This window comes from Falco punctatus (assembly GCF_963210335.1).
Source record: "Falco punctatus genome assembly, chromosome: 4".
Taxonomy (NCBI): domain Eukaryota; kingdom Metazoa; phylum Chordata; class Aves; order Falconiformes; family Falconidae; genus Falco; species Falco punctatus.
In genome coordinates, this window is record NC_137583.1 from 27575666 (window position 1) to 27601403 (window position 25738).

Consider the following 25738-nt stretch of genomic DNA (forward strand, 5'->3'; position numbering starts at 1 on the left):
CTTCAGCAACTCTCCCTCCACCTCATCACTGACCAGGTCTGGTGGCTGCCTCGTCTCCCGACACTTTAGGTTATCAGTGGCAATGGTGTAGGGCACCTCAGTGGCATCAAGCGCTCTCTCCAGCCGCAGCTTCTGGGCTGCCAGCAGGCCAGTCTCGGCCTCAAGGTCCTCAATCTCCTTCTGGAGCTCAGCCTTCCAGAAGTGTATGTCCTGCAGCCGTAGGCCCAGGCTGGTCATGGAGTCCTGCTGGGTGCGCTGGGCAGTAGCAGCAGCACATTCAGCGAGCTCCTTGGCCTCGGCCCGGCCGCGCTGGGCCTGCTCGCAGCCGGTGAAGGCCTCGCGGTAGAGATGAGCGTTACTCTGGTGCCACTCGTGGAGCAGGTGCTTGGTGGTATGGAAGCTGGCCATAGCCAGCCCGCTGGAGGAGTCGGGCCCCGTGTTCCGCGCCACCTCGCACACTCTCACGGGTAGATGGGAGGCAGGCAGGGCCTGCGGCGCCGGCCCCTGGCTCAGCAGGGCGCTGGGATGCGCCATGGCGCCGGGGCCTACCGCAGCGCACGCCCTGGACCCGCGCTAGGCCGCACCGCGTCCTCCCGTTGCCGGGGCAACAACAGCAGCCAATGAGGAAGCGGGTCCCCCCATTGCGAAGGGAAACCCGACGCGACTAGCGGATGAACAGCCCGCCCCTCGGCACCTCACAGTTGCTATGGCGACGAGGCCACCCAATCGGGAAGGAGCAGGGCCGCGGTGGGCGCTGGCGGTGTCATGGCGGTGTCATGGCGGCGCCGGGCGGGCCGGAGGAGCGGCGCGCTCCCCCCCTCGGGGGTTGGGGCGGGAGAAGTTCTCCACACAGGCTTTTGTGCGTGGTGTAATGTTTGTAATTCCCATGTGCGACTGTGTGGGTGAGAACAAAGAGACGCTGCAGCCTCTAGATTGCGTTCTGGCTCCCCTGTGTGCTGAGGAACTTCTCCAACCACCGCCTGCGCGCAATAACGCTTTTTCCAGTTTTGAAAATACCAGAGGATCCTGGCAGCATTTCAGTCTGGTTCCTGCCCAGCAAACAGAGGAAGCGAGGGGGAGGCGCTGCATCCCCCCCCCCCCCCTCCCCGTCCTGCTTGCCCCGGGGCCCAGAGAGCCCCTCAGGCGGTGGGCAAGGCCCTGTGGAGCCCCCGGGGTCCTGCGTGGGCCTGCACATCCGCTGGTTTTGAGCCCTTTAAATTCAACATGGTTTTGCATCTCACTCCATTCTTAAGCCCAGCTGTGCTTTCTTAAGGACCATTTGTATGACTGTGGCCTTGTCACAGATCAGGTGCATGCGCTTCAGGCCTTCCAGTACTTGAAGGGAGGCTTATAAGAAAGATGGGGCAGATTCTTCAGTAGGGTCTGTAGCTGTAGGATAAGGGGTAATGGCTTTAAACTAAAAGGGAGTAGTTCTGGATTAGATATTAGGAAGAAAATCTTCCCTGTGAGGGCGGTGAGGCGCTGGCCCAGGCTGCCCAGAGCAGCTGTGGGTGCCCCATCCCTGGCAGGGCTCAAGGCCAGGCTGGACGGGGCTGGGGGCACCCTGGGCGGGTGGGAGGGGTCCTTGCCCATGGTGGGGAGTTGGAACTTGATCTTTAGGGGTCCTTCCAAACCCAAATCATTCTGTGATTCTATTAAATCCAGCTGCTGCAGCATTCCCTGTTTACTTTTCACCTAGAGAGAGACAGGTAGCTTATACTCGAATTATATTAAATTTTGGGGGTTGCCATCATTGTGCAACAAGGAAAGGAAATTAAAGGAGAGCCTGTGAGGAACAGGCGTCTCTTCAGAGCCCTAGGAAGGAGAGAAGGTGCTGGAGGGCACAGTGACAATAGAGGGCACTCTCGTCCTTGCACTGCGACAGATCCTCTGTATTCAATATCATTTTGATTTAGAAAATATAAAGGAAGAAAAAGCCATGTGCACTGCAGCCCGCCCAGTGTCATCCAGGCTAATCGGCTCCTTGGGTGTTGAGGAGAGCGATGCTTGAACTGCATCGAGGTGCGCACGGCAGATAATACACACACACCGTGGGCATGGAGTAATGACTCCCTGGCTGCTGAGAGGTACTGTTATACACTGCACAAACTTCTGCAGAAGTCAGTTTGCTTTTGGAGAGTTTTCTCTAAACCCACAGAAAGTCAATGGTAGTTTTTCCTACAGGGTCTTGCACTCTTCAGAAAGATCAAGTGATTCTCTCTGATAGAGAGCCTGCATCCGAAAGATGCGTCATGCGTCGGCTGCAAGCTGCTGCCCACCAACCCTGTGCCACACCTGGCAGCACATGCCCAGCAAAGGCTGCCATCCACAGAGACAGTGTTGAAAAAGGAGATTCAGTCCCAGCAGAGATAAGAAATCCTTCACCTTCCCTTTTGCAAATATTATTTTATAATTGGCCCTCCAATTAAACAGCAGCAGTGGATGGTATATTTGCACTGCTGAAGTCACTGGAATGACACCTTTTGCTTTCCCTTTGTACTTCATTTTTCTTTCCTTCTTCACGCATCTTTAACTGTAACTGTCTTATCTGTTTCTCACCTTATGTTACCCCCAGCCTGTACTTTTCTTTCTCTTTCCTCTACTTGTGGCCTTCTCTGCATGATGTTCTATGTAAATTTTGCATTTTTAAAGTACAGAAGTCTACAGGAAAAGCCCTGCTGAGCTATTCAGATTGAAAGTGCTTGGTATGAGAAATAATTTTTTTGAAAATAAAGGCAGTAACAATTTGGTATTAAGTAGCATTTTTCTCTGAAGGTTTCAAAAGAACTTTTATTAGTGACGTCTTGCCACAGCCCATTCAGTGTCACCCAGGCACTTTTGAAGGTGGGTCAGTTAGGGCCGTGATGCGATGTGGCTGAAGTTGGAAAATTAGCAGCCGAGGGTTCTAGGCCCTAAATGTGACCAGTAAATTATAATCTGCAACAGGGAAACACGGCACAAAAAAATACGTGAAATCTTCCTGATCCAGTGCAAGGATTGCTTCCATGAGCAGTTTTAGGGTTGTTATCCCAACTGTTCAATGTTTCCTAGGACCAGACAGATTTTGGAGAGTATTTTCATCAGGATGTGTTTTGTTTGGGCTTTTTTATCAGTCTAAACCTACTTTCAAGTGTTCACAGATGCATCATGTCCTAACAGGCTGCAGATCACATTGTTGCAAGAAATAAAACCAAAACCTAATGACATTTGGCAGATTCAGGAGTTGCCTTCATTATCCAGTTCAGACTCAGGGACCCTGTGTTTCAAAGCCATTCTGCCAGTCAAGTGATTTAATATGCCACTGTAACATATAAATTATTAACAGCTATTCAAGATGTTCTCAGAGCACAAGATGATAAAACATACTGGAAGAAAAGAACAGAAATATTTTCCAGCTCAAATCTTTTGACATGCAATAGATTAAGATTTCTCTTGGCTAGAATCCTTTTTACAGGAAACTGGTTCCCCTTCCCACAGCAAATGCTCCAGTTTATGTCAGGTGCCCTGTGAGCATTTTGACTTGCTGCTGCTGCTTCTTTTTGACTTCTTTCTTTCTTTTGTTTGAGTTTCTGAAATTAGCATGAGCGGCCAAGGCAATGTTGTCTGTCACCTGGATCCAGTTTTCATATTTGTGTTTAATTCCTTCCGTGCTGCCGTCTGTAGGACAGACTGCAAACTGCTCGGTGGAGTAGCATAGGTCTGGTGCATGTAGAAGGGAAGTTTCCTCTCACACCCCAGCAGCTGGGAGCTTCGTGTCTTGTCTACAGCACAGAAGTACTGGAAACACTTTCTCCAAAGCAGGTCTGGGTCTTTTAACGTATTCCTTCTCCTTATAAGGGCGATCAAAATGTGACTTACTTCTATCCAAACATCCCTCCAAGCAGAGGCCAGGACATGATACAGCGTTCTGAACATTTATTTTCCAAGCTGTGTTGATGCTTTGGGGGCTGCCCGTGGAGACCTCCTGAAGGAAGAAACCCAACTTACTTTGTAGCTCTAAGCTTAACAAATCTCATCACAAAGGAGCTATATAGTGGTGGCTTTCTTGGAATTGGTAAGCATGATTACTGATCTAATGCTTTCCCATCAGCAGAGAAATCAGAAATAAGGCCAACAAGACCACCTGGCATATATTTTCTTGGAAGAAGGAGCTCTGCTCTCATGTTTAATGTAGGGAAACCTTGCTAAGAGTGGAGAGCACATCGTAAACCTTCTATAGTTGGCAAGGTATAAAGAGGTATACTGCAGACAGGTTACAGACTGATCACCTGGCATAAATATAATTTACTCCCCCCCCCCTCCCAGCTCTGTCCCCATTTCCATGAGGAAAATATCTGGATGTGCTGGCTGGCAGGGAGATGTGGTGCCTCTGCTTCGAAAGCAATGCAGTCACTTTTCATATCTCTGTTGCAAAGTGCCAGAAGATGTTTCCTCTCTCTCAACTAACGTAGTGGGGTGGGTGAAGAGAGCTGAACGACTTTCCCAGGTGACTGGACCAGCTGCTAGGCTTTGAAGTGCTCACTGCGAACAAATAACCGGCCATGCACAAAAGCAAGCAATCAGTCACACAGTCAGGAAATACCATCTAGCATTTAACTGTAATTCAGCATTTTGCAATGAGGGGGGAAAAACATAGCTGAAATGGAGTGGTAGTACATGAAAGTTTGTATGGTACATTAGAGGGACATTGGCCTGAGCTCAGGACACACTTGCTTCAAAAATTAATCTTTCTTTTTTTGTTCGCAATAGACATTCTTGTGATGAATTGCCTGTGAAGCAGCCAGGGGTTGCTTTCACTGCATTTCAGTTCCCAGACCCCAGTCCTGCAGTTAGGACTACTACTCCCATCGCATAAAAGTTCACACCAACAACCGTAACCAATGCACCATTTTACATTGAAGAAACACTGCCTCCGAGGATCCTGATTTGCTTTTCTTACCTCTATGAATCAGGCAGATATTCACAAAACCTGTTCAATTTATGTAATTTTGTCATATTTGCTGCTGTTAGAATGATCCGGTTTCTTGAGTCGTGTAACAGCCCTTAAAGCTCTGGGCCTGTCTCTCTGAAATGCAGCTTCTAACCCAGACTCAGACTGAGGAGAACTTGTTGGCAAATGCTGGCTGGGTCCAAGCCATTAAAGGCACAGAAGCCACATGCCAGACTCTTAAATCTCACCACTTTCATGTCTTCTCTTGGCTCTCCTGAATGCAGCACCTGATCCTCCATGTCCACACTGACCTGGACAAGAAATCCTGGGCTCAAACTGGCCACTGACAGGGAGGGCTGTGTGAGCCCCAACGAGCAGAGCTGGGGCAGAGGGAAGAGATGAGCCCTGGCTTTCCCAGGCCGTATGACATTGCAGGGGAAGGCCTGGGAATATCATGGGCTGGGAGTACTGCTTCAGAAAAACCCTCTGCTTGAAACAGAGGGCCAAGTTCTCCTCATGGCAACACACTTGTCAGAATTTGGCTCAGTTTTACTGTGAGTGGAACATTGATTTTCTTTGTTTAATATAGCACCATTATACTTTTTATCTGCTGGCTGCATACCCTAGTGATGAGTACCTTAGCAGGGTGATAAATAGAAAACAGTGCATTCATCTAGATGATAGATAGGGAGAAAATGTGGTGAATTAGTTCAGAGGACATAAAATACAGTCAATTATTTTACAGAAGACAGTGACTGGTACTCACAAGCCCTGCCTGAGAGCGACAGAATACATGAATAAAAAGATGAAAGAGTTTGGAAGTGAAATTTTTGTTTCAATATCAACATATGGGCAGTGTGTTACATTTCAGCTTAAGAAATAAACATATGCCAGCCTCAGGAGCACTGATGTTCAGCAAAAGACTGAGACCAAAGGTTATCTAAGAACATAGGCATTGTTTTTATATTGTCTCATATTGAGATTCGAAATGTCTCTGCTGTTTTGAATCTAATCACCCCCTCCTAGAATTTGATAGATTCAGATAACATTAATTATTTTTAGCAGTATGAGCATTTCTTTTTAAAAAGCAGTTATTTCACAAACAAAACAAAGCATAAATTGAGCCATTCCAGCATGGATGAAAACACCAATTAAAGCCTCATTTCCCAGCCTTGTATCTCAGAGGCAGACTGTGTTTGATCAGATCCTTCCAGAGGGTGAGATCAGTTTGAGTGACAGCTTTCTATACCAGGTCACTGCTCTGTTTATTTGCATTTTCCACCAGCTCTGGGAGTTAGAACTTTCTCCTTCCTGAAATCCACCTTGACGGGGCAGAATTAGACAAATCCTTTTAATTATAGCGCAGGGACTGGAGGTTCTTCAGAAGGTCAGGGTCTCTGTGCCAACAGGTTTGATTAAAACTAGACATGGGTAAAGAGACTGGAGTTAGAGGGAGAGCAGCGAGCCTGGGCCAAAAGGGAGAGGGGCAGCAAGCAGAGATTGTCTCACCTCCGTGGCCCCCTGATGTGTCCATCTGCCTGGCAGTGGTGAACCAGGACTGTGTGGCAATGAGAAAAGTGAGGACATTTCTGCTTAACTGACAATGCACATAGTAGGGACACTTGGAGGTTGAGAATAATTAGCTAAAATCCCTGCCTTCTCCTCTCCCACCCCGGTCAGAGCTGCCGTACCCTCTACGGCAGGAGGTAGCTGTTTGCAACAGTTGGGACCTGCTGCCCTGCCGTTACGCCAGGCTGGTCAGTGAGGAAATTCAGTGGCAGTGTTGGCCCAAAGCTGTGCTGTGGTAGAACTTGCTTTGGCAAGGAGCTGCCCGCCGTGTGCTGCCAGGCAGAAGGACTGGAAACAGGAGCTGGCGAGTGCCTTGTCGGTGTCTGGCTTGGCAACGTGGGCACCAAGCTGCTGAAACAAAACTGATGCTGTCCTTACCCAGTACTGCCAGGGCACTTCCTGCTGCTGGCAGCCCCTCATGCAGCCATGGGTGGAGATAACTCTTGCATTATTTAAAAAGAGAAAGCGGTCTGGTTGTTCAGACCTTCACTGGAATAAACTGGTTTAGTTCCAGTAGGTAAACGAAATTGCACTGATGTTTATCAGCAGAAAATCTGATCTCATGCTTATAGCAAGGCAAAATATTCTCTTTAAAAACTTCCCAGCTTTTGACTTTCAAATTTCACTTAGCTATTTTCTTTTGATATACCTTTGTCTTATTAGATTCCCTTATGCTCATCCAAACATCATCCTGATGTCTATTTTTGGAGCATATCTTCCTTCCAGATCAAATGCCTGGCACATGAGCGGGGTTCCCACTGGTAAGTGTGTGGGTGTGGGAAGCACAGCACTGATTCCTGATTGAGTCTTTTGAGCTTCTTGTGTCTCCTTCACCAAATCGCCTTCCCACATCAAGGATACAATGCCCTGTCCCCTAGACCTGCATGAGCGATGAGTCACACATTTATTTTTGCTTTCCAACAACTGCTATCAGGGAGAGAAGTGTATCCTGTGTTTCTTCAGAATTTAAGTCCATGTGTGGTTGCACCAGGCTCTTCTGAAGAAAGCCAGTTTTGGGCTGTCTTGGTGGTTTTCTCTTTTTTTCTCTTTTCCTAATCTATCCTGCTTAAAGGAGGCACGTGGTGATAATCAGACAGTGTACTGCTGACCTTACAGAGTTCAGCAGCCATCTGTTTAAAACCAAGATGTAAAGAATTTCCAGAGAAGCCTTTTATTATTCTCTTGGTCTAAGAGAATAACAGGAGGAGTCCTTAGCACGGACAGCCGTTTTACAGCACTAACAAATTCCATAGCTAACAGGAAAGCAATCAATTTATCACCCAAGGCCACTGCTTTCCCTGCATGGAGCCCGGAGGTTTGCTGCGGTTTGGAACGATAGGCCATCAGTTTTAGTTAGCTTCATTTTCCCAGCTTTTTCCAACTTTGTAGTTGAAAACAAAGTCTCTCCTTCAGCTTCGTTCTCTTTCTGCAGCCAAAATGTACATCTGCAGGCAGAGCAGAAAGCAGGGATTCTGTTTGAACAAGCTCAGGCCTGTTTAGGATTTGGTCTGGTACAAACCAGGGCCTTTATCCTGCACTGAGACATCCTGGGAAGATCCTTGTTCTGGCATGGAGCCTCCTCAGAACCGTCCACCCTCCTTATGTGCTCCACGCAGCCAGCCAGTGCCTGAGATTTATCATAGATGGCTGGAGTCTATCTACATCATGGAATACATTAGCATAAATTCAGCATAAATAGTTGCATAAATAAGCAGAGGACTTTGGGGTTTAGCGAAATCATTTCCCTCCTGGGCCTTTCTCTATTTCCTTCAGACCCCTCTCAAAGGGTCGTCTCCTTGACCGCTTTCCTGCCCGACCCAGGCAGGCTCCAATAATAAAACTATGCCAGGTGAAACCATCAAGGAGCTGATGCTAAAGGTTCAATTGTTTTTCTCGGCATGTCTCAACCTGGTATTAATCACCTGTTAGTAAATAAGGAGTGTTCCTCATCCATTGCATTAGTACATAAGAGAAATTCACTGAAGCTCCAGTGATGGTGTTTGCCCCATAAAGGAGGGATATTTAAGAAGTGAAGCTCCTGCTTTTTTTGTTTTGGCAAGATATAAAATGTGCAGATATATAAAATGTATAGAATCTTGAGCCTGAAGGTCTTTGCAAACAGAGGTAGAAAAATGTTTAATTTCCATTCTAAACTTGGGCTGAGGTTGCATGCCATGCTGTTCACATTATCTTCAAACTGGGAAATGAAGAACAAAAATCTTCAAAAGAAGTGACTTGAGTAGGTGGGAATTTCAGTACATGATAGTCTTGGAAAGTATTTTCTATTGCAGAGCTGCGCATTTCTCCTGAAAAGCACTCCTAAAGCTGTCCCTGCTCCCACCAGGGCAAACCAGTCCTTGTCCTGGGCAAACCAGTCTGTGTACTGGGCTTTCCAGGCACCCCCAGCTCCTGCCTGGGCAGCAAGGCTGCACACTGCTGTGTTAAGCCCCGGGAAGGTCATCTGAGGGAGGTGGTGAAAGCTTCAGTTTGCACTTAATACATCTGGGTTTTTAAGTCCTGAAGATAGAGAGGACACACGTGGGGCCAGGGCTGCCCTTGGGCAGGTGGGCGAGGAGGGTGAGCCCAAGCCGAGTGGTGTTATTGGGGGCAGAACCCTCTTGCTGCAGGTAGTTTCTGTGGTTTTGTGTCTTTGTGATCTGCTGCCAGAGTCTGGACATGTTGCTGCTTTCCATATCTCTGGTAGCACTAATCAAAAGCACAACATGGTCTGCGAATTTCACTTCATACCAGGGAATTAGTCAGCAGGAGAGAAAGCTGGTAATCTGCACCGTGCACGTTCTCACCTCCTGCAGCACCTTGCAGTGAATCACTTGGAAGTGGCTTTTGCTGAGCTGCCGCACTTTGCCGAGATACTATTTCCTATCAGAAATGTTCAGTGCTCAAAGCCTTTGCGAACAGGCAGCTGTGAGCAGAGGGGAGCTGAGCTACGTGACAGCAAGCAAGCACTCAGGGTTGCACGACAGCGTGACTCAGGCCATGGTGGCAAGGAGATGGTGAGGAAAATGGCACTAAATATTTGCACAAATCATCTCAATTTTAGGTTATGGTCAGTACCTTTTCCAGAATTCTAGATTCAGACTGTCTAACCAAAATCGCAACCCTGCGCAGTTCAACCATTCTAGCTCTTTACTTTTATTCTCCTTTTCTGAAAAAAATTGAAGCCCCATAACATTTCCAAGTATGGAAGATGAATCCCTCAAATGTTCTCAGGAAAACCAGGCTCAGGCAGAGAGATGAGTGATGGGGAATTAGAAATTAAAAGCCCAAGTGTGAAGATGAAGAGGGATCTGAAAGTAATTTTCTTAAATACATAGAGAAATCCACAAACCAGATTTCCTTTTAGGAAGCTGAGAATTACTGATCTATTACTTCAGTGTGCACTTCGCTTGCTGGGAAGTACTTAGTATGAAAATTCACAGGGATACGGCAGGACTTTCATAGTCACTAAGTGCAAGAGCGTTAATGAAAATGATATTTATATCAGTTTTTGACTGATCACCACTAAAAGCTTTTTTTTTCTTTCCCCTCCTGTCTCTTGTGGGTGGCTGATTATATCTGGGTGGCCAGGCTCCAGCTCCATCAGACCACTGTCTGTGAGGTGAAGAGGGATGGGGTTCAATATGAGATTAAAATTGATGTGTGTTTTGGGTTTAAGGACAACAAATTAAAATTTCTGGAGTGTGTTTCCTTTCTAAGATTCTTCTGATCTCAGCCATTGAGTTTATCTTCATAAATTGCAAGGAAAACTAATGTGCCTGTCTTGGGAAGGAGCTTATTCAAATCTGTAAATTTGAGTAATATTCATAATATGTATTACTCTCTTCTTATTATTAGCAAATTTGACATTAACAGATCTTCTGCAAAGCTATTAGCCGTTGGTAAATATTTACTTAGCAGCATCAGAACATTTCAGCTTATTTCTTTTCTCATGAATCATTTGTTCTTGATATCTTCGTATTATTATTCTTGATGCCTGGTTGGTCCCCTGCATTGCCAACACTGTCTCTGCTCCCTGTTTCCTGGCTGACACCAGCAGTTGGACTTCCTGGCACATTGTTGTGCGTGATAAAAACTCGGTTCTAGAAGCCCTGAATGCAAGAGATGGTGAACATTTTCCATAACTTCCAGATACTTATGACAAAACATTAATAATATAATGTTCCCTTAGGAAAGAGCAAACAAAAAGTGGTGTGTTTCCAGATCAGCTTATTCTCTCAGACGCTTTAAAGCAGGGGCAATGAGAAGTGCAGTTATTCAACAAATGCCTGGACCAAACTAACTGTAATTCTTTGGAGAAATGTAGGTGTATCTCTGCTGGGAAAGTGAAAATTAAAGATGAGTACATTGGGTTCAGCAAAGCTAAAGGTCTCTTTTCAAATAACAAGTCATGCGTATATGAGCTAGCCCAGAATGATGCCATTTGCCTCTGTCTGTCTGCTAAGGACACCCAGTCAGCGCTGTCTTGAGTTGGCTCAGCAGCTTGGAAAGCTGCTGTAGATGGCAGAAGAAAAGGACCCGAGTCTTGGATGCTCTGGGGAGGCCAGTGTGCTCCTTCAGGATTTACAAAACCATCTGGAGGACACTGGGCTGTGTTCCCAGTGGGAATGGTGAGAGGCAAGGCGGCTCTGATACCAAGCCTGCCTCTGTAACTCACTGGCCCTACAGATTCCCCGGAATATATCTTATTTATCATACCTGGCTCAATTCCTAGGACTGAGTCCAAAACTGCTTCTGATCTTGACTGCTAGAGCATCAGTATAAATACAGCATGCTGCACGCCCTCCAAGAGCCGTCCCCAGTGAGTCGACTGTGGTTATCCCAGACAACAGCCTGATATTAAGATCCCCCATTATCAATGGTTTGACTTTTAGAAAGCCGTCTACATAAACAAAGCCTATTTAGCTTGTGATTGTGCCCTGGAGAGTGTCCTACAATCATTTTCATTTCCCCTCTTGCCTTCAGGGGAAGAGTCTGTCCTCGTGATGAGAGCAGAGACCGAGAGCCACGGCTTGGATCCACTCCCAGCTGAGTTACTGCATTGCTGTGTGGCCCTGGCCGTGGCGGGGCATTTCTGGTTTTCAGTCCATTCAACTAAATAATGAACGTTCTGTCTGGAAACAGTTGAGAGAGACTCTCGTCCCTCCAGAGAACTGCACAAGAACAACTCGATAAATGGTAAAACAAGGGAAGTGAAAATTTAATGGAAATTAATTGAAAACAAATCAACAACCAAACTTAGATTCTTAAGGAAATGTTGTACACGATTTTGAGATCTTTGCTTATTGATAATGGGTACCAATATTTTTGGCTAACCACCTGTAAGATAAATACTACTTTTTTTCTCTTCTTTCTTCTAAGAAAATTACATTTGGTCAGCACTTTCCATGCAATTTTTTGCTTCCAAACTGTGCAACAGCAGACATTTACATGAAAAAAACATTCTGATAGAAATGTTTTCTCTCTAGTTCTTGAGCATGTCAGTCTCTCCCATCCTTAACAAAGGACCAGTGCCTTTTACAGTACGTAGGCGATATCTTAAAATGTTTGTATCCTTTGCTTCTTTACTGAAGACACTAAAGGCTCTTTCTCTGAGTGACACGTGCTGGTGAAAAGCATCCTCTGCTCTGTCAGGTCTGTGTCCCAGAGTCCGCTCACCTTCTGTTCTGACCGGCAGCAGCTCTCTGAGGCGCCTTCACTGTTCTAACAGAGATGAGCTTCTCTAAGTGATACCCATGACTGCTAGCCAGAATTTCATTAGAAGATTTTCTCAAATGAGTGGACATGCGCCAAATTAACACTTTTCCCAGGGCCATGGCTATACATGGGGACCCATTTTGTAGCGAGAGGCCTTGGCAGTTTTTTCCCCTCATTAGCACTGATAGTTAATTTGCTGTTCCCCTTTAGTCACTGCTGCTGTCAGATTTGTTTCATCTTCTTAATATTGCTTTTGTAGTGGACTGAGCCCCATGGGGAATGTGCTGCCTCACATGTGCCCCCACCATTTCCCAGTCTGGGATGTGATGCTGCCTACCTCCCGGAGAGCCGTCTGCTGTGCCTCTGTCCTCATACCTGTGTCTTTTCAGGAAACTCTGGGTCCATTTATTCATCTCCTAAGGCCAGAGAAAGATTTCAGAGTTGTAAGTTTGTTTGTAGGGTTCCCGTAGAGGAAGGGGCTTTTCTGCTTCACTCCTGGTGCACGCACGTCTCCTTCAGACCGCACGCAGTTACTATCTCCAGGCAGTGCCGCTTTCCCACATCTGCTCTAACACTCATGTTTTCTGTCACCTGAAGCTGGCAGGAAGGTTTCTACATGACAGACCTGCCAACCTTGCTGCTGCTTTGGGCTTTTTGCTGCTCTGAAGCGGGTGAATTAGAAGCAAGAGTCTGGCCGTGCCATCGAGAGAGCAGGCAGCACCTTTAAACACCGCTCGTTCCTCGGGCATACCCGGTTCTGTAAAAGACAACATCGGACACAGCCTCCCTGATCTGCGGATTTCAAAGCTGAGAATATCACTGTTGTAACTGAACTGGGGTTTGTTTCTGCTTTTTAAAGTTTTTTGCTTTAGGGCTTGTTTACATGGGAAATTTAACCTGGGCTAACTGAAGGCTGGGATTTAAAGTAGATTCATTCAGCTGCATTTGCTCCTATGTGGACAGAATTACAGAGATCTTTATTTGGTTTGTTGTGATTTGTTGCCAAAATGCATTAAGATAAACCAAATTAAGTCTATTTGTATTCCGAAGAACTATTTTATATATGCTCATTCGTTTTAAAAGTTCTTAGATTAATTTTGCAGAAAATGTCCCTGTGTAGACACATCAACATTCCTAATAATATTTAGCTGAAATGCAAGATAATAGCCAAGTCGAGGCTCAAATAAAAGGGATGAATCATCTCTAAATCACACGTTACGATGTAATAGGATAAAGGACAATTGTTTTGTTGGAGAGGAGCTGCCTTGCACAGACCAGCTGTAGGGTGGTTTCAGTCCCCGAGACAAGAGCAGGGCAAGTCTGGGGATGGTTCCCAGTGCACCTATGGAGGGTAGCCCAGCCCGACGTCCAGAGCACGCATTAGCCACAGCTCTCACCACCCCCCAGGCGCTGACCTGCAAATGCAGCAGTGGCAGCATTTCATTCATCGGGATTTGTCTCTTGGGACCCCCAAAATAAGCACAGGATTGAATCAGGCCTGATCCAGGGACATGTGGGGGTGAAGGTGTCCTGTCCCCTGCCAGACAAAGAGGTATCCGCATCCCGGCAGTGGGATGCAGCCTGTGTCCTGCGTCATGCAGTTTCCATACACACACAGAGTTCTAAAACTGTGAGCACTCTATGGAAAACAAAAAAAAGTTGCTTCTTGTTTGCATTAGTTTGTCCCAGAATAGGAGGTGACTCCCCCTGCCACCAAAAAAATTAAAGACCAGAATGCCTACCCATTACTTAAGCACACATGGGCCCATTTTCATAGCCTTCATCTCCTGTGCCCCTGGAAAAACTGTTCCTTGGAAATTACAGTAATTGTTTTATTCTCTTTGATCTCCACTAATAAAGCTATGGACTATCACTCAGCAGGAGCTGTTTCTCTTAGTTAGGATCTTTCTAACGGTACTTACATTAGGAAGGCTCAGGGGAAATTTCAGTAAATGCACTTGAAAAGAGCTCTGCAAAACTGCTTAGACTTTGTGTAAAAAATGTTTCCCCCGCATTTGCTCAGCGTACTTCTCAGCTTGTTTGTTTTTCTCTTCATTGCAGTTGTTGTTGGACTGAGGTGAAGCCTAGAGGAAAGAGTTGTGACTCCTTGTCAAGAGATCTTACGGCAGCTGAAGAACAGAGCGAAAGCTTTCTGAATCCCAGACAAGTCACGGTAGAAATCACGCTTGAGAATAACAGTGTCTTGCTGTTCAGATTTTGCTTTCCAACCTTAGTAAGGAAGACAGAGGCGTGATGGATATCCACCGGCCCTCCAACAGGGACGCCTGTGCATCCAGAGTGTGATGTAAGAGCCACCAGCATCCCCAAAACATTCCCACTGTAGGAAATATCAATTTATTTCCAGGAAGGGCAGCATGGATCAGACTTAAAAGTAGCTAGGTATCTCACTGTCATGGAGATTGCTGCAAATTGGGCCTGCTACATGTAAAAATCCTGTTCCCCAGTTTTCATGCATGCAGGTGGTAGGAACTGTTGCCCTTTGATGTGGTAGCTGTGTCATTGCCAGGTACTGAGAGACCCAGTCGGTTGGTCCATTAAGAACTGGCCCATTCAGAAGCACAGCACCGTCTCAGTTCTCCAACCCCTTGGACAAGTGGCTTGTTTAGGAATTTGGGAAGTTGCTAGATTTATTTTTTACTCTTCAGGCTTGAAGCACCACAGCCAGAGCTGAAGATCAGCTTGGGAGATTAGGTCTGCCAGCCAAACATCAGACCACCTCCGTCACACACAGGAGTGACCGTGGCTCTTGGTGAGCCACCACACACTGCAGTCACCTTCTGCAGAGCTGACAAATGTATGGGTGGTTGTAAGAAGATGCAAAGAAGAAGCTGAATGTCAGAGCCACTGGGCACCGATCGAAGAAATTTGACCCTTTAAAAGCAATTCTGCATTTCAAATGGAGCAACCAATGAGTTCCCCAACCTGTGACATCTCTTGGCCACTTCTTGCTGTTGTAAGATGAAGGTGGCAGTGGCCTTCACACCAAATAGGAAGGGTTTAAAGCATATCCATATACCTGTCTGTTGCATAGCTGGCAATTGAAAACATGAGTAATTGCACCAGCTGATCTCTTTATTTTTCCCCCCCTCCAGCTAGAAACTGTAAAAGCTCAAAAGACCCACTGCACAGCCTTACAGTCATATTTACTGTGTTTGGCATCCTGCCACAGGGGATGGGAATAAAGTTCTGTAGATGTTGCTACCTGACTGCTGCTTTATACTTAATGATCTCATGGATGCACAAAATGAAGAAATATAATCCCCAGTGAAGACAGGGGGCAGGGTTGGTAAGCAATAAAAAGCCTCTTCCTCGAAACTGGTTTTGATCTTTCTATGGGCTGAAAATGAAGAACAGTAATTAAAGCTTAACTGGAAGAGATCAGAAAGCTTTTAAAATTAATAAAACTTGTAACAGGCATCAAGGATAATCATATTTAAAGGCTGTGCAGGCTGCAGTGTCAGTCAGCACTCAGTGAGCATACGCTCTGCAGAGGTCTGGGAGTTCTGGCGTGCCCGCCGGAGCAGAAGCTGTGTTCACAGCTGTGTTGTGGATGGCACCTTCCTCATCTCCTGCTGGGTTTTCCTGCTGTAATTCCTTGGACCACACCAGGATTAGTACAGATTTACTCTGGTTTGTCAGGCCTTACCTACAGACATGCCATCAGGGAGTGCACAGGAGCCTTATTTCCAGCTCAGTCCCTCACCTGGGACTTGCAGTTTTATTTTTCATCACTCAGTTATTTTTTAATGATGAGACCATCACCATGTAACACGCCTCCAGCAGCTGATGCTTTATGTGAAGAACCTCAAGCTGTGTGAATTGACAACGTTGAAAAACATAACATAAAGACATATCATTCTCTCCTGATATTTTAAAGGCAAGGACATCCTGTATATTATTTGTAAAGATAATAGCTTAATTGTTCAGCCTGACATTTTAATTTAGATATTGTCCTTTTAAACACAAATGTGCTTCATATCAGGAAAGAGGAGGCAAGCTGACCACTGCCTTAGAGATGTTGAAAGCAGTCGTTTTACATCAGTTTTGCTCCGTCCTGGTAATATCTTCCCACAGGAGCTAAATATTGTTGGTCTGGTCCTGGGGAGGATGATGCTCACACCAGAACAGCCAGGCTCTCTTGCTGCAGGAGCAACAGCTCAGAGCAGGGGACAGAGACCTTCCCAGCTACAAGTATCTCAAAGCTCTGCAGTAAATGCCCGTGCTTTATATTTTCTTTATCCCATAGTTTGAAGGACTGTGAAACACATAAATGGCTGATGGTGTGGGCACCAAGAGTGGGTCTTTTGAAGGGAGGAAGCAAAAGATTCACCAGGGACATCAGAGAGCTTGCCCAGGAAGAAAGCATCTTTCTGCAGTGCTCCAACATCTGCTTAGAGCATTGCCCTGTGTGGAGCAAAGCTCTAGGTCAGCATCTTTTTCCATTTTAAAGAAATCCTGGACAGAATTAATGCACTTTTTCTCAGCTCCAGAGCTGACCTTTGGGAGAGTGAAGAGTGGGAGATGTTCCACCTCTTCCCTTTTACCACCTGTATGCCAGTGAGGGCTTAAACACCTGGACGAAAGTGATGTGCAAGGAAAGGACAGAGAGCAGCCGCTACCTCTGGCTGTGCTCCACCGAGAAAGGGGGATGGGAGAGGGCTGTTTCAGCCCTTGACTACCATTCAATCCAGCACTAAAAGAAAATGACTTTTTAAATCCTAATGCTAAAACACCTATTAAAAAGAGTACTAAACTATGGCAGAAGAGTGTCTCAGAAGTAAGGCTTTTTGGATTAACCCAGCTGATATTTTTTTTTTTTACTGCAAATGAACTCTCACTGGCTTTTGCTAAAGGTCTTTTTTTTTTTTTTTTTTTTTTTTTTACTACTGTGCTGGGAAAATGCTTTCATCTTGTTGAAAAAGTTGTTGTTGAAAAAATTTCATCTTCTTTGTGTGTGTGCATTTTCTAAGCCCTGGGTTTATTTCTTATTGGAAAATGGTCTTGGATCATCTCTGAGTTGAAAATTTTATTTTATTTAACAGGTGCATGTGAGAAAGAGGTTTTTTTTTTACTTTTTAGGCTCTTTTCTATTGGATGCTCAGCACTGTGTCTTTGGATCTCAATCTGTAAACCAAATCCTGCCTGCTGCACTTTCTCTTCCCCCACCTCCCCCATCCTCTGCCAGCATCTCATCAGGGCCATGAAGCTCCATGTCTCCTTGAGTCTCTGCCTTGATGCACAGAAGGGGTTAAATGGATTCTCTCAGTTCTGCTTGATGAGCTGTTATTTGCTCCTCCTGGCACTGGCACCAGCTCCAGAAGGAGAGGCTGGTTTTCCTGCAACACCCTCCACGGCTGGTGGAGAGGTCTGGAGGTGCCCAAGAGACGCAGACGTATTTGTGTCTTGTGCTCCTGACTATCTGACTAATCAGTCCGCAGCCTGTGGGTGTTCATAGTAAAGCTTTCAAAAATTTCATAGCAAATCCAAAATGTCATTACTTCCTTCTACACCTCGGTGTCTCAATAAAAAGCTCTGTGCTGACAAGTAACACCAAGAAGGGAACAGTCATGTAGGGATGTACCAGTTCATTTTGCAACCTTAAATCCTTATTAGGGATTAGCTGTCTGGCCAAAGCCTGTTGCCTGAGGAGTACTAATAGACAAATAGATTTTCAAAAGGTGCCCAAGTCAGCTCATATCATCCAGAATTTGTCCATACTCAGCCAAACCCTAAAGCAGTAATTCTCATGAGTTTCAGGTGGCTCAGAAAGAAACAGAGCAGGACGAAAGCCCACGTGAAACTCATCGGTTACTCTTTCTCCCAAGCCATCATCAGTTGCTCCAAACTCATTTGCTTGCTGCCTCAAACCCATCTGCTTTGCCAGAGCCCTAGGCTAGCTGGAACACTGCTCCCCTCCGCAAGTTGTTTCTTATGCACTTGCGCAGAATTCCCTTAAAAAAAGCCATAACAAGTGGCTTCCCTGAACATATTACAGAAATTATGTTTTTATTGATTACAAAGCAGCGCCGGCTCTAAAGGACAGTCCCATGACGCTCTGTATGCAAGTATGTCACATAACTTTTATATGTATCAGTTTCCATCTTCAAACTTGTTAGATTTTTGCTTCATTAATCACGTTAAAGGGCTGCTCCTGAGCCTCACGCCTCTGATGGTTAGAATTACACTTCTGATTTCCATCTTAATTTATTTATAGCCAGTTGATTCACATTGCCACATAAGTAATACTAGAAATACAAAAATAAAAAATTATATTTAACAATCTGTCTAGACTGAGGACAGGGAACGAGTCAAAAATCCCTATTTTTATTGTTAACTAAGCAAATGATGGTGTTTTTTACTAATGGGCATTTGCATTTGAAAGGCAGATGAGCAGCCAATATAGATGTTAATTTAACTGAAACCAGAACACTTCTTAGTCAGTAAGGTCATGTACAATTTGTAGCGCAATGGAAATGGAAACTATTGCGGATCAGCCCCACTGTTACCTCTCCTTCGGAGGCTGGGCTGGTGGTGCCAGCTGGGGAGCACAGGGGCTGCCCATCCCAGCGGAGCCAACCCCCTGGCCAGCTCTGCCTCTTGGGACACTTGCATCTCCAAGGCACCACATCTCCATCATATTACTATTCTTCATAGCAGGAACAGAAATCAGAAAGCCACTGATTTAATCCAAAGGTATCTGGACCTTTATCTGCTGAGCGTGTTGCTTTTGAGAGGCCAGAAGTTGCCAGAAGTGGGGCTTCTTTATTCGTATTCTTATCAGAATACATCAGCTCTTATGCTCTGGATTGTACAGCATTAAAATCCATCTTCTTTGCAGAATAAAGTTCATGTTAAAGACAAATTCCAGATGCACAGAAACTGCTTCTATTGGCTCCAGGGGATATTGTCCATCCCAGCAACCAAAAGGCTACAGCTGAAACTATTTCATCTTCAAAATAATCTGCTTTCCACAAGAATATGCCTATTTCCAGGTGTAAGGAGAGACTTATTTGTCAGTGTTTCTTAGGACAGGCATAAGTTAGAAATGTTGAAGAGCTTTATTTCACAAAGACACATTTAAGAGGGTATCTTATCCCTCTTCTTTAGAGGAGGAAACACAGTGCAAAATGGCCTAGCTTTCTTGCTTTGCCAGCACTAATAAACTGTAATCAAGCTATCATCATCCATGTGATTCAAAGCGTTTCTTGTTATTTGAACTTCCCGGGGGAAGGGTTTTGTCCTTGCACTTTTCTGCCATGTCACGGTCCCACTTGTGGCTGTGCCCCCTCCACACGCCCCTGCTTGCCCATCAGTCGCAAACCAGCACAGCTCTGGATGGGTTCTTGACCCAGGCTTGGACCTGGAGCAGGTTGAAAGCTGGTGATGCCCAGCAAGGGCTGGTGAGGGCCGGGCACCAATTCATCTGGATGTAGAAGAAAACATCCCTGCGTTCATGTTCCTTTTGCTGAGATGATGTACCAGCAAATGCTTCCTCTGCGTGTAATTTCTGAAGCGTATGATTTTCGTGGGGAAATGCTGGCCCTTCGTGCTGCGAGTAACCGCCTTGCTGCTTGGCCGTGCCTCCTTGCAGAGCTTGGTCAGGTGGCTTGGCTGCAGCTTGGGACACAGGTGTCCTCACAGGCCACTGAAGGGTCCTGGGGAGCACACGAAGGCTAAAGGCGGCTGCAGTGCTGCATGGCCGTGCCGCAGGCTGCAGAGGCTTAGGAAACCCGATTTTTTTCAAGCCAGCACAGCCAGGCTTATCCTTCTGCTTGGACTGCCTGAGCACTGGCACTGTTGCTTAAAATCTGTGACTCTTCACCCCCTGTGCCTAGCCAGCTGGCTTCCCACCTAGCCAGTGTGCTGTTTTCATGTTTATCGTGGTCACAGGCTCTGCACCTCCCTTTTGGCTTGCCACCCTTGCATGCGAGGATGCAGGGAATGGCTGCTGGGGCCAAGGGTGCAGCCAGCACCCCAGACAGGCACTGGGACTGCCACCCACCTCCCCTGGGTGGGAGTGCTGCCTTGCAGGGTGTCACACTGTGCCAAGGGCTTGTCTCCGTTGCTGGCAATGCCATGGTCACCTGGCCTGCAGGCATGAGCCTCAAAGCTGGCACCCTGCTGCTGGAAAGGCTGGAGCATCTCACACACACTGCATTTTTTCCCTTGGCATGTGTACAGCTCTATAATATTGCATATGTTTCCTTCTTGTTCGATAACAAGAGCCATCAAAAGATGTATATTGATTTATTGCCTACAGAAATGCACGGCTGCAAGATCCCACAGAACCTGCTAAGGCAATAGCTGCAGCCCCTTCACGATGAGCAAATGGAAAGGCTGTGGATTAATAACTTCCCTGACCTCCAGCCTCTGCGAGGCTGAACAGCCAACAGAGGAGTTAATCCAGTAATCCCTTTGAGCATCTGGAAGGCAGCACACTCCCCGCCTGAGCCTGGACCTACAAAAAAAAAGCGAAGAGAAGGAAAAGCAAACAAATCTTAGGGCTGGGGAGGGGAGTGCTGAAACAGGGGAGGAGAGGGAAGGACTGCAAGCCGACAAAGCAAGCGGTGGCCTCATTTGCAGTCTGTGGCTGCAGGATGCCATCATCTTGCAGAAGAGGTTTGGGGCTTTATTTGTTCCACCAGGATCATCTGGGCTTTGTGAGCACTCACTGCTGGTTTTTTGCATTGCTCAGTGCTCAGGGGAAGCTAAAGCTTCTTGTAGTGACCTCAGCCTGAATTGCTTCTTGCCTCCACAGCGAAGTCCCTGACCTTTTCCTGCCAGCTCAGCCAAGGGCATTGTGAAGCTCTCATCTGTCCTGGGACCTTGCAACACCTTGGCAACCACACAACTGCTGCTGATTTGGGAATTCTGCCTTCATACACTATTCTCAGTCACTTTATTACTTTACCAGACTCCAACTAATCAGCTTGAAATTTCCTCTGTAACATTTAAATAAAAAAAAAAAAAAAGGAAGAAAATCCCTAAAATATTCCAGCTGCTCAAAAAAAAGCAGAGACATTAAAAAATACATTATATTCCTCATTTTTAAACCAAGGCAATAGTTTGCTTTGCCGTGAACTCTAGCAGTCCAGCTCTCAAATCCCAGTGTGAGCCTCAGAGAGGGTCAAGGATTTGCTGTTCTCCCCCTGTGAAAGTTGCCTGTGTTGGGACAGAGCAGGAGCTGCTGGCAGACAGCTCTGCGCCGGGCTGGAGCATTCCCAACAGGCAGCAGTCGGGTTTTCTCTTTTAAGTTGCACCCTACAGACAAGCCATTGCTGGGACATGAATCAACACCGCTCCCACTGCACTGCAAATTAAAACTTGGGGCGGGGAGAGCTGCCTTTTGGGGGTGAATTCCGACAGGATGCTTGGGAATTGTGGAATAGCTGCTATCACCTCTTCATAAAGCCATCTGCTGAGCATACACAAATATGAGCCGGTGAATTCAATAGCATAGATTTTATTAAAAATCCAGCCAGTATATGAAGATGGACAGAAGCTCTTAACAGCGTGAATGTCCAGACTTTTGGTAACTGACAGAGCCCAGCTGCTTTAAGGAAGACCCACTCCATGTGCTGGGCATCAACTTGTATTATTTTCATTTTGGATTACGATATTCTTTAATTAAAGGTCCTGACTTCATAATCCAATCAATCGAGATAAATAACAACTCTTTTTGCAGATAAAGCTGTAGGCTTATCACTACCCAGCAGCCATATTTTAAAGATGATCCATAAAATTACACAGCAAATCAGCTTACATAGCATCTGGTCACCGCAGCTGCGTGCAGGCAGAGCTCTACACTTGTGCTGACAACCGCATTTCAGTGACACTGTGCCATCCTGGGCATATGTCCTACCCAGCCCTTCTCCTATTACCACCATAACAAAGTTACTGCTTCCTCAGCAGTATTATACTCTCTACTACTCATCCCATTCATCCCACGAAACCTCTAGCTCAGAGTTATTGTAATTATAAGGGGGAGGCTACAGTGCCGGATGGGATGAAATGTAATGCAATTAGTAGACTATTTTACCCGTTCTTCAACTTTTCCTGCCAAATAGCTTTGTTCTAATGAAGGGTATCAAACAACCATTTCACTGTGATTTAATTGAGCAGTTACTTGTGCCACGCAGACATCAAGGAATGGTTACGGGAATGTATTTCAGGAATCAGTGGGAAATGCAGCATACTGCCTTAGCATACAAATCGGTAAGGGATGAATTGTGCCAGTCCTACCGTTAATGCCTGGTTGTTTGCATGAGCCTCGCTAGACTCAGCCTCCCTGCAGTCCATGTGAAAGCTTAGAGCCCACTACGAAAGCAGCACAGGGGGATGCGACACCCTTTCCTCAGGCTGGTTGGGGTCAATGGGTGCAGAAGAGCAATCAGGACAGGAGCCATGGTGCTGAGAAAGACCATGAAGCAATTTGCCCAATATAACGCAAAGAGCTTAGGACTGATCCCAGACCTTGTTTCCACTCTTGCATGTGAGCAACCCTTTTCCCAAACCTTGTGAAACTGCATTTCCTCAATACAGCTTTGCAATGAATTTGGCAGAGATGAAAGCAAGGGCAAGTTGGGCAGCCACGGCAGGACAGAGTATGAAACTCCAGAGGGGATCCAGAGAGCTGAGACAAAAAGCCTGTGCAGACCTATCTGAGCTAAACTTGCCCCCAGATAGCACCGCTGCTGTCTCATTTCCTGGAATATATTACCTAGGCATAGCTGACAAAAATAAACAGAGGAAAAAAGACCATTCTGTAATGCAATCAAACCTCAATTGCCCATTTGTTTTTGTCCTTTAAAGGAGCTAATAACATTGTAATTGGTGGAGATATCTCCAGGGCTCCATAAGTGAAAGCAAGAGAGAGATTTTCCCACCATGAAATAGAAAGGCATATTTTTCTAAAGAAGAGAGGGAGGTATTACCCAAATTAAAGGGATCCATATAGTTTTCCACCTGATGTCCAAACCAGTGAAACCTTGTTCCTTTGAGCGTTGGCATTTAATGGCTCAGAGATTTTTTTATGTGGTTGTGGTAGAAAAGCATCCCTGGAATTAACTTCTTGGCAAGGAAGGATCCAAGACCTCTGGAGTGTATTGAGGGTCAAAAATACATGGAAAAAACTTCTGCACCATGGATGTTCTTGCTTACGTGATATCTAGCTTTGCCCTGTGACACACCAGAGGCAAGCGCTGCTTTTATGTCCCAAACCCTGTAAAGTGAAGAGCCAACCAAGTGGAGAATATTCAGCTAAAACACATTTTGTGTTTTAAAATAATGTCACTGAGGTCCCTTGCCTCCCTACTCCTGACAGCAAATTTGCATTCAAATTAACCTGTTTTAATAACCAGCCATTGTCACCCAAAAGGCACAGAAAATTTTGGGCCTCAAACAGCAAAACTGCTTTAATCTTTCACAAAATGCCCAAAGCACACTCTGATTTTTTAAAATATCTGTTCATTTACTGAGCCTTATTTTATATTTTCGGCTATCCCCTCTCTAGCTGGGATCCAAAGACTTTAGAAGTATCCTGAAAATAGGTCCTAAAGTTGTGTTCTTGTGTTGGTTGGAGTCTGACTTGGAGCTTCTTTTGGTTATTCCAGACCGAAGGACTCCGGGGGGAGAGATGACACACTGTAGGTGGATGAGGCAGCAATCCTGAGAGTTGAACCTAGGTGTCCAAATTCCAGCAAGTGTCTCTGAATCTTAATCTTACAAGCATTCCACAATTTCACAGCCTAAAATTGTGGAGGGTTTGAATAATCCCCCACACACCCCAAATGTGTCTGAATCTCACTTTGCCCTGTTGTGGGTGTCCTTGCTGGGCTCTGCAGGGATGTGCAGTGGGCAGCGCTGCGTGGCTCAGTGGGAGCCCCCATGGGCTTGCACCTCTGGGTGCTGGCCACCACGGCACCCATGTCCACACTGCAGGGTCCAGAGTGTGGTCTGGTCTTTCAAGGAGAAAAGCAAGAGAGCAAAGGGCCCATCCTCCGGGCTCTGCCAGAGCCCTCCTCCACTTTCACTTTCTTCCATTGCCAGTGCCAGGAAAACCCCGAGGTACCTGGAAAGCATAAACTTTTAGTCCTACATTATCTTCCACAGTAATTAATATTATTTAGAGTGTGTTCTGTGCTGCTTTTATCCCTTGCAAAGTACTTACCGTTTCTTCAGGATCTAGGATTTATAGAACAGTAAATTATCATTTTATTGAAGTGATTGGCTTTATCCTAAAACAGGTTCTTAAAGAACAGACTTTAAAAGTTAAACTCTGTGCCAGGGTAATATGTACATCACATTCCCGGGTGCCTTTTGTGTTTAAAAATCGACAGTTTCCATCTGTGAAAAGAGGAATTTAGACATGCTGATACTCTGACATTTAAATGTGAGCAGTGGAAGATAAACACAGTCTGACATAACGTAAATGGGTGATGTTAGGGAAAGTTAAATTTCAAATATTCATGCTCCTGCTTCTATCTGCTGGGGTACTGGGTACCAGAAGGAGCATTACTGTGCATTAACACTGTCACGTCTCTGGGGTTTGTTACAGCAGGTAGGCACAACACACTGATGAATGTGATCTTTGTAAGCTTGTTCAAAATCTTTTTTGGTTAGTGACGAGTCTTATGTCCCTGCGGTGCAGTGAGCAAAGCTAGGCTCAGGAGAGATGGAGGACGCAGGTCTCCACCATGATCTCAGCTGCAAATAATTTTACAGTAGTTCTGGATGTGCAAGGAGAGACAAGCGCAACTTTTAGCACTAAGCTTCCTTGCTCCAGCAGTGCCTGTACCTGCAACCCAAGCAGGTCGCTGTCTAGACACGGACACCCACTGTGCTGTTCTCCAGCCAAGTGAAAGTGCAGGTTGGAGGGGTGGGGGGCTGGCTGTGATGGGCTGTGGGCAGAAGCAAAGCCTGTAGGGAGACATAATATCTTTTCTTCTTAAAGAAGAGGGAATTCATTCACTTGTTGTAGTGGTTTCTGTAGTAAATAGTATTATTACAAGTGAAATGCAAACACAGAAAGATGTAGAAAGTGCTAAAAAAGGTGAGCAAACAGTGAAAGCAAACAGGAAAGTGATAGGGGGATAGCTAGATAAAACATCCCTTTGGACTAGTCCCGGTCTGGTCTGATTTTGGTGTTGACACTGTCTTGTACCCAGATGACCTTGAACTAACCCAGGAAAACTTGAATTTGTGAATATTTTTTAAATCTCTGGCCCCTTCAGTAACCTGATCCCCCCCCCCCCCCCCCCCCATCCATGTGTGACAAAACAGCTCTTTGGGATCTTGTCTGACTTTCTCTTTTCAAAGCCCCAGGGGTGTGTAGGCAGGTTAAATAATGCAAAAGCAGCTGTAATTACACTGTGCAGTTTCTCTGGAAACATTTGAAAAATATTAGCACATTGTTCTTTTTTTGTTCTTTTTTTTTTTTTCTGGCCTCTTTTTTAAGGGGTCTAGAACAAATCTAATGGTTTAATGAGATATGTGACAACATAG

At 45.7% G+C, this 25738-nt stretch overlaps 1 protein-coding gene and 1 long non-coding RNA gene across 2 annotated transcripts in view; one reads left to right on the top strand and one right to left on the bottom strand.

Moving 5' to 3' along the window:
• The window catches only part of LOC308063536, a 673278-nt gene that overhangs the window by 428322 nt on the left and 219218 nt on the right, over positions 1–25738 (top strand). The gene's annotated exons all lie outside the window — the stretch shown is intronic.
• The window catches only part of TEKT4 (tektin 4), a 73063-nt gene that overhangs the window by 23446 nt on the left and 23879 nt on the right, over positions 1–25738 (bottom strand). Inside the window, exon 1 of the mRNA XM_080386622.1 lies at positions 1–25738. This exon is cut by the window's right edge and continues 23879 nt beyond it. Within this exon, the coding sequence (XP_080242748.1) occupies positions 1–534 (534 nt within the window). The 5' untranslated portion in view covers positions 535–25738.